The sequence below is a fragment of the Chlorocebus sabaeus genome, chromosome 13, assembly GCF_047675955.1.
Source record: "Chlorocebus sabaeus isolate Y175 chromosome 13, mChlSab1.0.hap1, whole genome shotgun sequence".
NCBI classification, from domain to species: Eukaryota; Metazoa; Chordata; class Mammalia; order Primates; family Cercopithecidae; genus Chlorocebus; species Chlorocebus sabaeus.
The window spans coordinates 41,472,030-41,487,393 of NC_132916.1; the positions used below are offsets into that span (position 1 = coordinate 41,472,030).

The 15,364-nt window shown below is 37.4% G+C and overlaps 1 protein-coding gene across 3 annotated transcripts in view; it reads right to left on the reverse strand.

Moving 5' to 3' along the window:
- ROS1 (ROS proto-oncogene 1, receptor tyrosine kinase) overlaps positions 1-15,364 on the reverse strand; it is a 148,630-nt gene that overhangs the window by 24,166 nt on the left and 109,100 nt on the right. For all 3 annotated transcript variants that reach the window (XM_038000980.2, XM_038000982.2, XM_038000981.2), the window contains 6 exons: positions 14,964-15,151; positions 13,072-13,155; positions 9,984-10,119; positions 8,613-8,775; positions 6,942-7,006; positions 5,898-6,027 (listed from right to left, as the gene is read on the reverse strand). In XM_038000980.2, coding sequence (XP_037856908.2) covers positions 5,898-6,027; positions 6,942-7,006; positions 8,613-8,775; positions 9,984-10,119; positions 13,072-13,155; positions 14,964-15,151 — 766 coding nt within the window. The remainder of the gene's footprint in view (positions 1-5,897; positions 6,028-6,941; positions 7,007-8,612; positions 8,776-9,983; positions 10,120-13,071; positions 13,156-14,963; positions 15,152-15,364) is intronic.

Below are 15,364 nucleotides of genomic sequence, written 5' to 3' on the forward strand. Positions count from 1 at the left end.
AAAGAGGAAAACAAATTTAGATGTTTTCTATGCAAATATACATTAAAAAAATGACAGCTATGTTTAGTAAGTAGAGGCAATACAGAATCTTTATTGGAAAGACCTCCAGGTGTCAGGCCAGACAGATCGAGATGTGAATCCTAGTTCTGCTATTTACTAGTTGTGTGAACTTGCTTAAGTTACTTAACTCCCTAAGCAAATTTCTCACATGTAAAATGGGCAATAATACTGACCTTGCAAAATTCAAGTAAGTTACATAATATGGCTGGTCAATAACAGGCACTTAATAAACATTTGTTGCTCTCATAAGTAGTCAAAATGATGACTTATTTAGTGCTAGCTGGTTTAATTATTGACCCAATGACACTCTGTCTTGCCAGTCATGACAATGGGCTTGTTTCTCATATGAACCCCATATAAATTGTTAGCAATACCCTATTTCAAAGTTTCAAATTACTCCTTTCATCTAAGAGAGCGAGCACAAATATACACTTGAGCCTGTACTGGTTGCAATGATTTCTACATGGAAAAAAGCCAGTTGAAGTTTTTATTAGTACCATATTGGGAAAATTCAAAGATCCTGCCCTGAAGGTACATTATACTGTCTGTCCCTTTCCAGTGCTCTGCAATTACCCTGGTTCAAGCCTTTGTCATTCCTAATCTAATGCATTCAAAAATGTCCCATGTCTCCGGCCTCCTATGCTTTCATTAGCTTGCTTTGTTGTGACCCCCTTCGGGTAGAGTCTATTATGAATTCCTGAGCACAGTCTCCACAGCACCCCCAGGCTGCACAAGCCTCTCTACAAGTCTATTAATTTCCTACTGTTTCTCCTCTCTCAATCTGTGTTTCAGTTACGCTGGTCCACTTGCAGTTCTTTATTCCTACTCTGCATTTCTCAGCCTCTCTTCTTTACTCCTGCTATGATTTTTTCCCCTGGAATGTCCTCCTGTTTCTTGATTTCCATCCACAGCCTTAGCTGTGAGTATCTCAAATGATTCCCAACCTCCAAGTCCCTCAATTCCTTAAAAACAAATGCTCTTAAGTGCTGTTCTCCCTACCTCCTCTGACACATTTATCTCTTGCCTCCAAACTAGGAATATCCTGATGTTCTGGGGCTCACTATTGCCATGGTTCTTCACAGCCACACCTAGGGCTAATAACTAGGCTCTGACCTTACTCCCAAATCAATCCTTCTCCAACCTGATTCAGGTCCACTGTCTCATGGCCCGTATCTGAGTCCTTGCTGGGTGTCTTGAATGGTTCACTGGTTCCTGTGAACGGAACCCTGCTCTGCTCTCGGCAAAACCTACTCTACCTGCGAAGTCTTTCTCTAGGCCTAGGATCCTACTCCCTAATTTCAGCCTGGTGGCTAGTGCCCTGTTCCCTGCTGACAGATTTTCATAATGCTGGTGCCTGCTTGGATCTCTGACTACTCTCTCCTTCTGATATACCATATATCAACCTGTTGGGATACCGCATCACCCCATGTTGGGTTTCCTTGACTCTAGATGCCACCCTGGACTGCCACCTGTCATCTCTTGTTAAACCCTTATTAAACTTTGATCTCAGTCTATCCCTAGTCAAAGCCTTTCATAACTCAGTGGGAAAGCACAGTTCAGCTACTGTTCTACCTCCTGCTTTGGTTGTGTCTGAATCAGTAGACCTCTTCCATGAAGCCCTCTCAGCTTTCCTCAGTTAGGAATCGCTCCTTCCTCTGGGCTTCTACAGTATATTCTCCACTGCACTCTAATGAGTCCACCTACTTCCTACTTTAAGTGGATTATTTAGGTATCTGTAGACTTTCATCTGTAGACTTACAACTCGACCATGTAACAAGTTCCTTGAGTGCAAGAACCACATCCTTCGCCGTTGTAGAGTAAACACCCAGCAAAAATTTGGTGAATTGAATTTTATCTGGAAGGCAGCACGTTTACTACATATTCATATTACTTTGACAGTTTTTGTTTGTTTGTTTCACTTTTTTCTATCTTAATATAATCCTTTTAACAAAAGTTAAGGCCAGGTGTGTTATCTCACGCCTGTAATCCCAGGACTTTGAGAGGCCAAGGCAGGCAGATTACTTGAGGTCAGGAGTTTGAGACCAACCTGGCCAACATGGTGAAACCTTGTCTCCACTACAAAAAACTATACAAAAATTAGCTGGGCATGGTGGCGTGTGTCTGAAGTCCCAGCTACTCAGGAGGCTAAGGTAGGAGAATTACTTGAACCTGGGAGGCAGAGGTTGCAGTGAGCCGAGATCACGCCATTGTACTTCAACCTGGGCCACAGAGCAAGACTCTGTCAAAAAAAAAAAAAAAAAGTTAAAAGGAACCTTAGGAAGTTTTTGATTCAAAATTTCATTTTGTAGATAAAGAAGCTGAGTCCTCAAAGCAAAGGACTAGACTAAGCTTTCTGGGCCTAGTTGCAGTCAATACTTAGGCATCCAACCCAACGAAACAGTCCTTGAATGCAGGGAGAGAGAGAGAAAGGCTTCTGCCGGTTCTTCTGCTATGGTGCCTCTGAGCACTCCACGTGGGGAGAGGCTGGCCTCAAAAGAACTCAGCATGAGAGGCAGTAGCATTTGTGATGGTTCCCATAGGCCTCAGGCCTTCATTCTGCCTTCAGCACCTAACGATGTCTGTATGGTTGCAGTGAAGGAGATAAAGCCCTGCAAGCTGTTTTTGGCAGCCACCAGGAAAGGCTGCGGAACAACTGAAGTTCATGTAAGAACTAATCTTTATAAGCATTAGGATTCTGGGTGAATCAAAATGATTTGGAAAAGGTAGATCCACGTTTTTTTCAGTCCATCCTTTTTCATCCTTTCTTCAGTTTTCATACACTTAGCGCCACCACAAAACAAGACAATCTACAAATAAAATGTATTGTTTAAGATGAGGGATTGAATGTGTGCATTTTCAGTTCCACTCTCTCCCCAAACCTTACTGACATGGCAGTATAGTGAACATTTTCAAAATTTCACAAGGGCAAATCAACTGTCGTGAGAACTGACATGGCAGACAAAGCATTCTGGAAGAGGGAAAGCAGATGGAGGAGTGGTAATTTAGCAGAGCCAAGAGGATGAAAGCTGACTGCCTACAGAAAGAAAAGGCAAGAATTAAGCTGTTTTTCTTCATGGAAGGTCATAAAGTCTCCAGAATGGGGGGCAGCAGGTATCCCTGAATACAGGGACAAGGAGAAGGACGGAAGGCAAAAAGAACGTTTAAGTTATTTAAGGCCTAACTAAATCATAGCTTCTTCTACCACAGGTGAAGGCTTCTGTCTATAGAAAACAAACAAATAAAAACAACAGAAACCTGAACCAGAACAACTCCAAGTTCGGAGATACTACCAGTCACACTGAGGCACTGTACTGAAATGGAGAGAATTAAAATTAAATAAGAGTCCACATACTGAGACTTGAGACCTCCAGCCCCCTCTAAATGCTCTGAGTTGATGCATCAGGCATTTACTGTCCAGAGGAGAAACGAGCAATTTCCTCCCTAGTTAAACTGGCATATGTCAGGGAAGAGATTCAGTTACTGACATTGGAGGATCCCCAGTGGAAGAGCAGGGTCCCACCTAACACCAAAAGGAAGCTTCCTTGGACACATAGGTTCCCATCATTTTGTTAGGCCTCATGATTAAATATGAAACCAGCCAAGAATACTAGACATTTGAGAAAGATTCTCACATTGAATCAGATTCCAAAACAAAGAGGAACAAGGAAGCCAAGGCAATGCAGGAAGCAAATTAACACTTTTTGAAAAGTATAATTAATACCCTAAAAAAGATGAGTAAAATTTTGCATCTATGAAGAAAACCAGAATGTTATTTTAAAAAGCAGTCAAAACACAAGAATAAGTATGTGAAAAATTAAAATATGTTAACAAAAAATTTTAATCCTACTAAAAGATTAGGGGACAAAGTTGAGGAAGTCTATCACAATCGAAAGCAAAATAACAAAAGCTAGAAAATAGGAGACAGCAGCTAATAGAATGAGAAGATGAAACAAAGCAGTCCATTATAACAGGATTTCTAGAACAAAGAAATAGAGGGAATAAGGAATTCTCTTCATTATCGAAGAGACAATGAAAAAACTTCCTGAAACTGTAGGGAATGATTAGCGAAGCAACTGTTACTCTGCTGTGGGTAAAGAGTACCACAGGTAAAATTCTCCTCAAATTTTTGAAGTGGAGGAGGCAAAAAACAGACCACTGATAATAAGTTCAGGAATCAGAGTGGCATAAGAATTCTTACTGGCAATTGTAGAAGTGAGGAAAGAAAGATATGGTGGCTTTATCTGTTAGATAAACAGCTTTCAACCTAAAAGTCCAACCAAATTATCAATCAAGTATAAGGGAAGAATAAAGGGCATTTTCTCAAAAATTTTTTTTTTAAAAAAGCAGATTTTTGCTGCACATGCATACTTTCTCATACTTTCTCTTTTCTAAAACAAACAAAAAGTCATGAGATACAAGGAAAAAGCCCCACATGGACAAGAGTTGAGGAAGATTCCCAGGTCTAATATGAAGGAAACCCCTACAACAGCAGCTGTGTAGCTAGCCTAGAGCACAAGCATCTACACGGCTTCCAGGAAGGAAGTGTCCAAGAAAAAATTAAGTACCAGATTATCTGATACTGTTAAACATATTGAGAAAAGTGTTACCATTCAGTTGGGGAGTTTACGTATATAAAAACTAAAATGAAAACAAGAGATATTTATTAAACTAGCCTCAGGAAAAATACTTACAATAATAACATTTGGATAATTCAGCTCCAAAAATAATAATAATAACTAAATAGTTCTAATAATGCAAAACCAGAAGGATGATTTATCTGCAAATTGTGATAACTGTCAGAGGATGAGGCAAGCAAAGTTTTCCTGTGTGTAGCGTGGTGGGGGATGGACAGGTATATTATGAAGAAGTCTAAGAGAGTTAAATCTTCCTCTTCCATACTGGGCAGTCAATTTACCCCAAATTGAAAAATCAACATGTGTTAGTATGAGCAGACTATTTAGGAACTTGGCGGTAAATACCAGAAGATATGTGCAGGCCTGAGAGGTAGGAATGAGGCAGTGCACAGGGCTCCTGTTTTTCACTATATGCTTTGTCACACATTTTAATTTTTTAGCCATATGATGTTTATTTTGATATAAAAAAAAGTTTTTAATCCACCAGATTTAAACTTTGGTGACTTGTCTTATCTCTCGTGTTCTCATCTAAGGTATAAAGTAGGTTCCTGCAGGTAGTCACCCCCAGTCCTGTCCGCCATTCCACAGTATTTCCAGGGTTCATAATGTGCTATGCACTGCTCCAGGCACGGGGGATACAAGAGAAGAATGACTGCAGCTGCATTTTGCAGGCAGAGCTCGTTAGCATGTATGTAGGGAAAGAGAAAGCAAGGAACTAGATGGGTAGAGTAGGAGAGGATGTACGAAATCAAGAGCTCTGTTTGGGGCAAAATATGTTTGAGATGCCTACTAAAATCCAAATAGATACGTCAACTAGAGAGGGACATACAAGTCTGGTACTCAGTAAAGACATTAAGACTGGAAATATAATTTGGGACAGATAGGCATATAGATTAAGTACAGAGATATGCCTTTCCAACTCCACACGATCCCTGTGCTCCAGAAAAACATGATTCTGGCAATGAGGGTCATGTTCTCCTATTAAATACTAAAAACAGGCTTGGGCTCACATGACCAGAAAATGCCAGAATGTTAGCCCACGGATCTGATTGTCAAAATCTAACATGAAGTAAATAGAATAATTCTTTCCATATAAGTCTTCTAAGGTTTTACCACTGCAGCCTATTAAATCTAAAGAAAATTAATGGGGAATTATAGGGCATTTGCATTATGAAACCAATATTACAGATCCCAACTGCCTACCGTTGCCATCCGGGCTTTACGCAAATAAGTAAGAAGGTCTCCTCCTTCCATCAGTTCCAGGATAATATACTGGGGTTCATTCAGCAGACAAACTCCAAGCTGTTTCAGAATGTTGGGATGATTAAATTTGCTGAAAGGTGGAAAGACACAGGCTGGATGACATGACAGAGGCAGGAGTCCTAGCCAAGGGTCTTTATGGAGTATAGCAATTCTTTATCAATAGTTTCCTTCAAAACCCCTGACTTAGTGTCTCTAATGCTTCCTTTTCCAACTACTGGTCTTTGTGCTTACCTTAAGGAGGTAATATGGCAACCCCTAGTGGCCATGAGTATGGATAACATAGGTTGGTTTTTAGAAGGAATAACATTTGTATTAAGCAAATTTTGGAAAAGAAAGTAATTTTCACTAGTAGCCTCCTTGAAAAGATATTTTAAAACATTGTGTTTTGGGTCATTACAGGTATGAAATATATACTCTCCCTTTCAAGAAAACAACCCAGAAATGCAGGTTTGGCTACACAGTTTTCTCAAGACATCAAACCAAGCAAGTCCCAACCTAATAATTGGAACCCACACCTTGAGACTCAATGAACCACTGCCTCAAGTTTTCCCATTAGGATGTGCTTGAGCAGTTTTTATGACCACAGACTCAAACTTGGAGACAAGTTTATGAAGACAAAGATGTTTTCACTGACATTACAGCATTTGAGAGAACTCTCTCTTACTGGGTATACTTGACCATTATCACATATTTAGATGAATACAAGTGTGTCAAAAGTCAAATAGCTTCAGAATTCACTTGCAAAACATGCTCCTTACTGAAGATAAAAGAAAGGAGAACCTCTTGCCTGAGGAGTGCCTGTACGCAGGCTCCGAAGATTGGCTTCTATAGACTACTTGCTCTGCAGCTGTGGTTTCATTGAAACGTTTCAACCGTGTTGTTTTAGGCATGATCTGTTACGTCAGGTCATTTTGGATGTTAAAAATAAGTCAAGAAGACTTAAAACTTCTTACCCACACCAAGAGAAAATTATTTCAGAACTACCTCATCAAATGTGCCTCCTTCAGGAATTCAATCTTCTCCTGGTCGGTGGAACCCTTCTTCAAAGTCTGTACAACATAAAAACAAGTCAGGAATCAGTAGAGTAGACATTTCTGTGAGCTCAGCGGGTTAATGGAGATTGTTGTTTGTTTTGTAATATCTACCCTGAAAGCTGGAAACAGATCATAGATAAGGCATGTGCATGTATTCTATAAACCCTTCAAATGTTACCTCCTGTTATTGCTAGTAGAAGAATACGCAAAATAAAAGGCCTAGTGATGTTTCTACAATGTTCCTCCAAAAGGTAGAATTTTAAGTGACCAAGTTTTGTTATTTAGGCTAATTTCTTAATTTTCAAAATTTTCTTCTCAATATGTTTTCTTTATCTCCTTGCTTTCAATCTATTTCTTGAAGGCAAAGTTCCCAGTCCCAAGCAATTGATCAAAGCTAATCATGAAAATTGTGTTCTGAAATTCTCCAGCCTCCCTTGGAAATTGGGGTGGTCACATAACTCGGTGATGGTCAATGGTATATAAGAGAAAAACTGCTAAGGCGGGGAGGGAACTTTGAAGAAGACGTTTGCCTTCCTGAACATGTACATCTGGAACCATCTTTCCTCCTTTCCCTGGTCCAAATGAAGATGTGATGCTTGCTTCTTTGTCAGCCATCTTGGAACAATGAGGCAGCAAGCATGAACAACAGCCAAGAAAATTTCAGAGATACTGGCTCTGACTGGACACACTATCCTGAAGCCAACAGTTATCTTGTTACATGACAGAAATAAACATTTGTTTAAAACAGTCAAGGTAGGAGTAAGTTAAAGAACTTTTAAATGACATCATTTGGAAGCAGAGAGAATTTTGCCAACTTTTCTAGTTGTATAGCTAACTCTCAAAGCAATAAATCTCTGATAAGCAGAGATCAGGATATTGCCCAAATACATAAAAGATTCATCCTCCCTTTATCAAAAGAAAGTTTTACAAAAATATGAGTATATCCAGTGCTTCCTTAAAAATATATTAAATATACCATGATAAATAATCATGTAGTCAGAGACTGACAAACTATAGCCTGTGGGCCAAATCCAGCCTGTCACCTCTTTTTGTATTGCCTATGATCTGAAAATGACTTTTCCATTTTTAAATGGTTGAAAAAGTCTAAAGAATACTACTATTTCATGACATATGAAAATAATGTAAAATTCAAATTTCAGTGTTCATAAATAAAGTTTTATTGGTACACAGCCACACTCACTTATTTACATATTGTCTATGACAATACAATGGCAGAGTCTGCATGGCCAGCAAGCCTAAAATATTTACTATCTGCCCAGTTAAGAAAAGGTTTGCTGACCCTTGGTCTAGTACCTTAAGAATGTGTTTTACAACTCCAGTTCTCTTATGACATGTTTGAAGAAAAATTATTGTCTGATAGGTCTCAGCTAATTAGTAGCCTTAGAGGTAATGCAAATCCTGGAGATTGTTGATTACAAACAATGTTCCTATGTAGGAAATGTTTTTTAAAAATGTGATTTCTATAGCTATGGATACGCTTCGACATTCAACCTGTCCTCTTTTCAACAAAGAGCACTCAACTTTTATTATAATTATATCCACATCAATCCTTGTAGATATGGTGATATAATGTGTCAAGGAGTTCGAAGATTCACATTACCTTCACTGCTACTTTGATTTCTCCACTTCCAGCTCCTAAGATGTCCACTGCTGTTCCTTCATACACTTCTCCAAAGGCTCCACTTCCCAGCAAGAGCCGCAGAGTCAGTTTTTCCCGAGGGAAGGCAGGAAGATTTTCAATCTCCTCTTGGGTTGGAAGAGTACTGTAAAATAGCAACATTTCTGTCTCCCCACCCTCCACATATATAGGGTGTACAAGTTTGTGTTGGTATTGGTATTTGTGTTTGAGAGAGAAAGAAATAGCTCATGGCTTTGCAGCATTGTGTGTTTTATGTGACATGGTGATGTGGAACTTTGTGTTCCTAATTACTTTACTATTCTACCACCTTTTACCCAGACAGAGCATGATGGTCCACTTCTAGGCAACTTAATTTTGATAAAAACGTATATGTGTATGTATTGCCTCAAGACTTCTATTGTAACTTGTTGTGTCAAAGTTAGTAGGTATTAACTTCTTCAGATTGCCAATTTGTGTAAAAAGGTACTGCAAATTAGTAATAAATGCATCTGGGTCTATGAGCTTTTCCTTTAGCTATTTCATACATGTGACATCTTATGTAAAACAAAATTTACTATGACCAAAAAGATCAACCCCATCACCATAAGGTTAACTTTTAGAAAGCCAAGTTTCTCACTTGGAATACTACAAGGGGGGAAAATGCTGCTATGTTAAAAATGCTTTCCATTTATAATAGGGAATCTTGAGTAGCAGATATGTGTAGTATTTGCTCAAAGGAAAGTCACCTCTAAACAGCTGATTTAGATCCCCTTTGTGTCTACTTCAAATCCTTTGCTTTTACACCTTGCATTATAAATTTCTGAAAGCAAGGCCTATGATCATTTAATTCCTTTTTGCATAGATCCTAATATCATGAAGCTTTGCATAAGACACTTGAATATTTTCCTTAATTATGATGACAACAAAAGTTCAAAACTCATCTGTTTTAAGAAGGTTTTGTGGGAAATCATCATACAACTTCTGAAATGGAGTAAGATACTTAAGGCTGACCACATACACAAGGCTCTCAAAACTCTCCTCTCAAACACTGCCTCCAGGTCAACCAACCACATTACCATCTATTCTCTTCAATGTAATATTTTTCTCTTTCTTTCATTTGTTTTTAAGCTACATGATAAAACACTGGAAAATAGTGTATTTTTCTGTATTTTTCTTATAACCACATAATTTGCCATCCACATTTGAGAGTGGAAGAGGAAGTTTTTAATAATTATGCCAGAAAAATGGGTATAAACCATTACTGTCCTGGGCAATGCAGAATTCATAGGTACTCTCACTGCTGTTGCCCACCCTTTGCCTAGGTGCTCCATAATGATGGCCCACGCTACGTACTGTATTGCATAGCAGGCATTAGCCAGGCCTACTCCGGCTGCCAGACCTCGCAGCTCAGCCAACTCTTTGTCTTCGTTTATAAGCACTGTCAGCCCCTCCTTGGCACTTTTTTGATTCTTTAGTCTTCTAAGCCAGACTATAAAGGAAAAAATGACATAATTTACAAAATAAAATATTGCTTCTTTTTCCCTTTAGGAAATGCTAACAATGCATTTTAAGTGTTTTTATGTAAGAACACTATCAGTCGAATAGTTATAGAAGTTTTCATAATTTGATTTTAAAATAGCTTATAAAAAACTAAGTCCAGGTAAAAAGCTATATAAAAGCACACAAATCATACTACACCACTTTTAATCTCATTTCTTAAAATTTAATGTATTTCTTACTGTTGTTATAAACAAATTAAAGTATCTTAATATTAAAACTTATTTGTCAAAATCACCCATAAACTAGAGTCAAAGTAAACCAAAACAAGCATAAATATTAGTGAAACAAATTCATTTTTGAGTTCAGTCACAGCCAGGTTATACTCCTCAGTAGAAAAGAAAATGCTTTCAGTATAATGGCAATTTTTCTTTTTTTTTTTTCTTTTTCTTTTTTTGTTGCAGAGTACAAGAGTGTTTATCATTGTTGTTCATACACACATACTCAAATATGTAGAAAAAGTATTGGAACGAAGCTTACCAAATGTTAGCAGTGGTCTGCCCTACTTGTAGAATCATGAGTAATTTGTATTGTCTTCTTTATATAATAAGGAGTATTAGTTTTATAATAAAAGCATTTTTTAAATATTAAAATACAATTATGTGAATAAGATTGTCCATCTTTACTGGACTGTTGACTCAGAAGTTGAAAACAGCAAGCATGCTTTGAGAGATGATCATTAAAATTTGAACTTAATTTCACAGTAGTTTCTATATTCAAGAAGTTAGAGTTTTACTCGCATGAAATTCAATTTGAGGGGCTACACGGTGACAGATCACAAGTACCTTTTGCTAAATTAATTTTTCAAACTTGAAATGTTCTTACCACCTCTTTTTTGGGCTTCACTTTTAAAGGCCCAATGTAAGCCCACATCCTCAATGATGCCTTCTGAAACCTCAGCAACCTCTACTCATCTTCCATATCTGAACTTGAAAGACTAATTATGCCTCTCTGTGAGTGCTTATCCTATGCACTGTCTTGTTTATTTCATCTATTATTGTCTTTCGTTATTATTTAACACATATCTTGCTATTTATCTTTCCACACAGGCATGTCTTACCTCCCTCATTAAATGGCAAGCTCCTGACGTCAGCAGTTGTATTTTACAGGTTTATATTTTCCTCTACTCCCAGCAGAAGGCTAATGTTAGACATTAGATACGACCGCTCAGAAGCAAAGGCTGTCAACACTCATTTTAAAAACCTGTCTTAATTTTATGTTTATAACTGATGAGTGCCCTCAGCACAATACAAATTTTAAAATAATTGTGACTTTTTTGTTATTTTAATGAGTCAACCTTTTCTCATGCACGCACACACTCTTACTAGTAAAACCACATGCACTGCTGCTAAAAGCAAAGAACCGAATTAGCTTAGCTAGACTCAAAAACTCATGAATTTCAAACAGAATAAAGACCTTTTAAGTCCTGAGAAAGTCAGCTATCCATAGGATGTCTTGGAAGCACAATAGGTTGTCTGAAATTATCTCATGTTCATCCACTAGAGTTATGGGTTTAAAAAATGGTGATGTACAAGAAAGTAAGCAAGGTCAGCTGAAGGATTCTTCCTGTAATTCTCCTTCCCAGTAGGAAAGCAGACAAGCAGTCAAGCCTATATGCCAACTGCCAAATATACTGCAGTCATATGCGTAATTCTGGAGGGGCTGGCTTAGTGGCACAAACATCAGCTGTGCGATGCTTAGACTCTCTGGAACCACAGGTTAAAATCCTGGCAGGGTCAGCTGAAATTTTTAGCTTTCCAAGTTCGCTGAAGGAGTTTCACATATTGTCTGGGTGGAATCTTTGAAAAAAATCTGAAATCAAGCTTCAAAGTGCTCTCATGTAGACTGTGACTCCAATCACTTTGCAGAAAGAATAAAGATTTAGAACACAGTAAAGTGTTGGTTTTCTTTATCCTGAGAGTTCAACTTTATGTTTGTGACTTTTCCGTCAACTTTCCCTTGTAACTTACCCCTGTTTGTGAACAAAAATAAGCCACAACTTTCTTAATATGTGTTTGAGTGTTCTTTTCTGGTAAGAATCATGCCCTTCTTTTAATGATTCACTGTATTGGGGACTCTCAATATTGGAAATAGATAGGGGTCCATATATCTTATAAGCCAAACTCGAACAGTTTGGGGACTGAAAGAAAGTGCTATTATTATTTGTGCTGAAACAGAAATAAACAAGAATGTATGATCACTATGGTAACTCTAAAAGTCCAATCAATACTTGACCATTCCTTTTGAGGTTTTCACTGCATTTTATCATCATTAAAGTACACCTTCTTAGAAAAAAAAAGTTTTCTATCTACCTAACCTAATTTTTCTGCTTTCCTGGTCATTTATAAATGAGCAGGGATTTGAAATAAGCAGATCAGATGTCTGAAAGCAAGAGTGGATCCCACAAGCCAGAAATGGATCTTCTGCAACAGAGGCCGTACTCATTCCAAACCAGCCTGTCTGCTTAGAAACCAAAACTATCCCAACCAAAGATTGTCACTGGCCTCCCATTAATTCTATACTTTTTTCTGTACCCAGGGTTATTTTTCTTTTATTTATTTTAAACTATAAGCCACAAAACATTTGTATGCAGCCAATCAGAAACAAATACTGTTTTAAAGAAAGCTAAAATTTGGTGCCCTTGCAAGTAGTTTTATCTAAAGTATAACATGAAATGTACATATTTATTTTCCATAAAATAGTTATGCCTAGATTAGAAAACAATTTACAGAAGTTAGTGGTTATAAATATATAGTAGAAGGTAACAATGTAAATTTTATTAACTTAATCAGGCAATATTTCATGTATCAACTAAGAGATAAATCAATCAGATATGCTTAAGTAAACAGTTTGCTGCCTATTTTAAAAATTCTATTATACTTACCGAAGGTCAGTGGGATTGTAATAACCAGAAATATTCCAACTATAATACTAAGTATGAAACTCGTTTCTGGTATCCAAAAATCATCTAATAATATAAATCAGAAAAAGGAATTAATTCATAGATAAAAGCTAAGTAGCCCCAGCTCTACCTAAGTACACAGAGTAATATAGCAGAGCTAGCTACTACTGGATTTTTGCAAGCCAGTTGTTTGTTAGACAGTTGGTAGCTTGAAAGCATCCATATGGAGAGTGTTTACGCCCTGTGAAATCAAAATCAAGGTGTTTTTGCTTTTTTTGCAGAGAGCTAGTTTACCAACAAACCACTGGAATATACCCACTCAGTCTTGTACTTTAAAATGACTGAGGAAACATGTATATCTTTTTAATAAATTTAGGACCAAGAAATCTCAGTCTTTGTATACTAAATAGTTGACATTATTATTTTGTATAATATCTTCATACATATTCAATTTCATGGATATTAAACTGAGGAACAAACATGGTAATTTCTCTTAGGTAGTTTCACTTGTGTAGAGGAAACAAACATGTAGGCCAGAGTCTGGCAAACTATGGCCTGAGGACCAAATCTGGCTATAGCCTGATTTTGTACCCCCTATTAGCTATGCATAAGTTTTACATTTTTAAAGTGTTATTTTTAAGAAGAAGGAGAAGGAAAAAGAGAAGAGAAAAAGACGAAAAGAAGAACATGCTACAGAGATCACATGTAGCCTGCAAAGTCTAACATATTTACTATTTGCTTCTTTTCAGAAAAAGTTTGCTGAGCTGGGTAGCAAACTTTTGTACACAACTAACTAGATAACTAACTATAATATAAATAAGAAGAATGTAAGTTTTATGTAGCATGTGAGTGTATAAAATGCAGTAATTCATTTGACTAAGGAGCATCAGGTAAGCATTATGATGAGTTCATTTAAGTTAAGTCTTGAAGGATGAGAAGAATTTCAACTGGCAGAAAATAAAAGAATAGGAAATCACAGCTAAGGAGCACAGGGTAGGTGGTGTGGACCTGTATTATAGGCTGAGGCAAACACAGGGCCAAAGATCAAGTGACATAAAAACTTTTTACTGGTCTGATATGGCTACAGCACAAACATAAATATTGGAAAAGATAAACTACAATTGGAGGATAAATTACGGAAGACCTTACATGCCACAAAGAAGTTTGTAGCTGATTCTGAAAGCAGTGAATGGAGAGCCATTGTGGGTATTTCAGAGAGGGGTTAAGTAATCCAGCTTGTGCTTCAACTAGATTAACTGTTAGCAGTATGCATAAGCCAAGGACACAGGCAAGAAATGATACCTTAAATTAGGAAAGCCAAGGTAGAAAGAGGAAGATGAGAACTCATCACAGAGAAATCAAGATGGTAAAATCAACAGGACCTGATGACTGAGTAGAGGGAAGAATCACATATGGCACTGAGATTTCCTGCCTATGTGATAAGAAAGACAATATATCATAAACTACAATAAAATACACAGTGGAAGAGGTAGATATTGGGGAATAAACAAAGGTCTTAGGCCTGTTATGTATAATGTGAGAATGGTCATAAGGCTGGTATAATGTGAATAGAATAATAAGGCTGGATAGAATAGATTGTGAACAGCCTTGGAAGCCTAATTAGGAGCATGGAATTGATGTGGTAGGAATTAAGAGGGTTGCCGATTATCATTGGGGAGAAAAATGACATGATGATAATGATGTTTTAGGAAGATCACATCACATGAATGGAATTGTTTAATAGTTTGTATAATAACATATATATATATATATATATAGCCACCGTTATCTATTGCTAATGTTAAGAATGTACTGATATTTATTACTGAACCTTTAGGTAATAAGCTAGTGTGTAGACAGACATGGTAACATACCTCCAACTAATATAGTATTCTCACTGATTCCACTATATTCACCAAACCCTAGATTATTTGCAGCTACTACTCTGAACTGAAATATTCCTTTCAGGTTTTTGGACTTCCATGTGCAAATGCTACTGCAGGATCCATTAAATGTCATCTTCCACCTTAAATTCTGGTTCTGTAAATTTGAAGTGCTCTTTCTGCAAAAAATAATAAGTACAGAAAATATACATGACAATATACCTGTTATTTCTAGTTGTTCATAGATCTTCTTAGTGACTGAACTCCTGAGAGTGTCCTTTGGCACAGTTTACCCTTGACCTCATTCCTCTCCCATAATCTGGCAACACAGATGCTAACAGCATGGTTTTATAGTGATCCTAGTGAGGCATGGAGCCAATTAACTCAGCCCA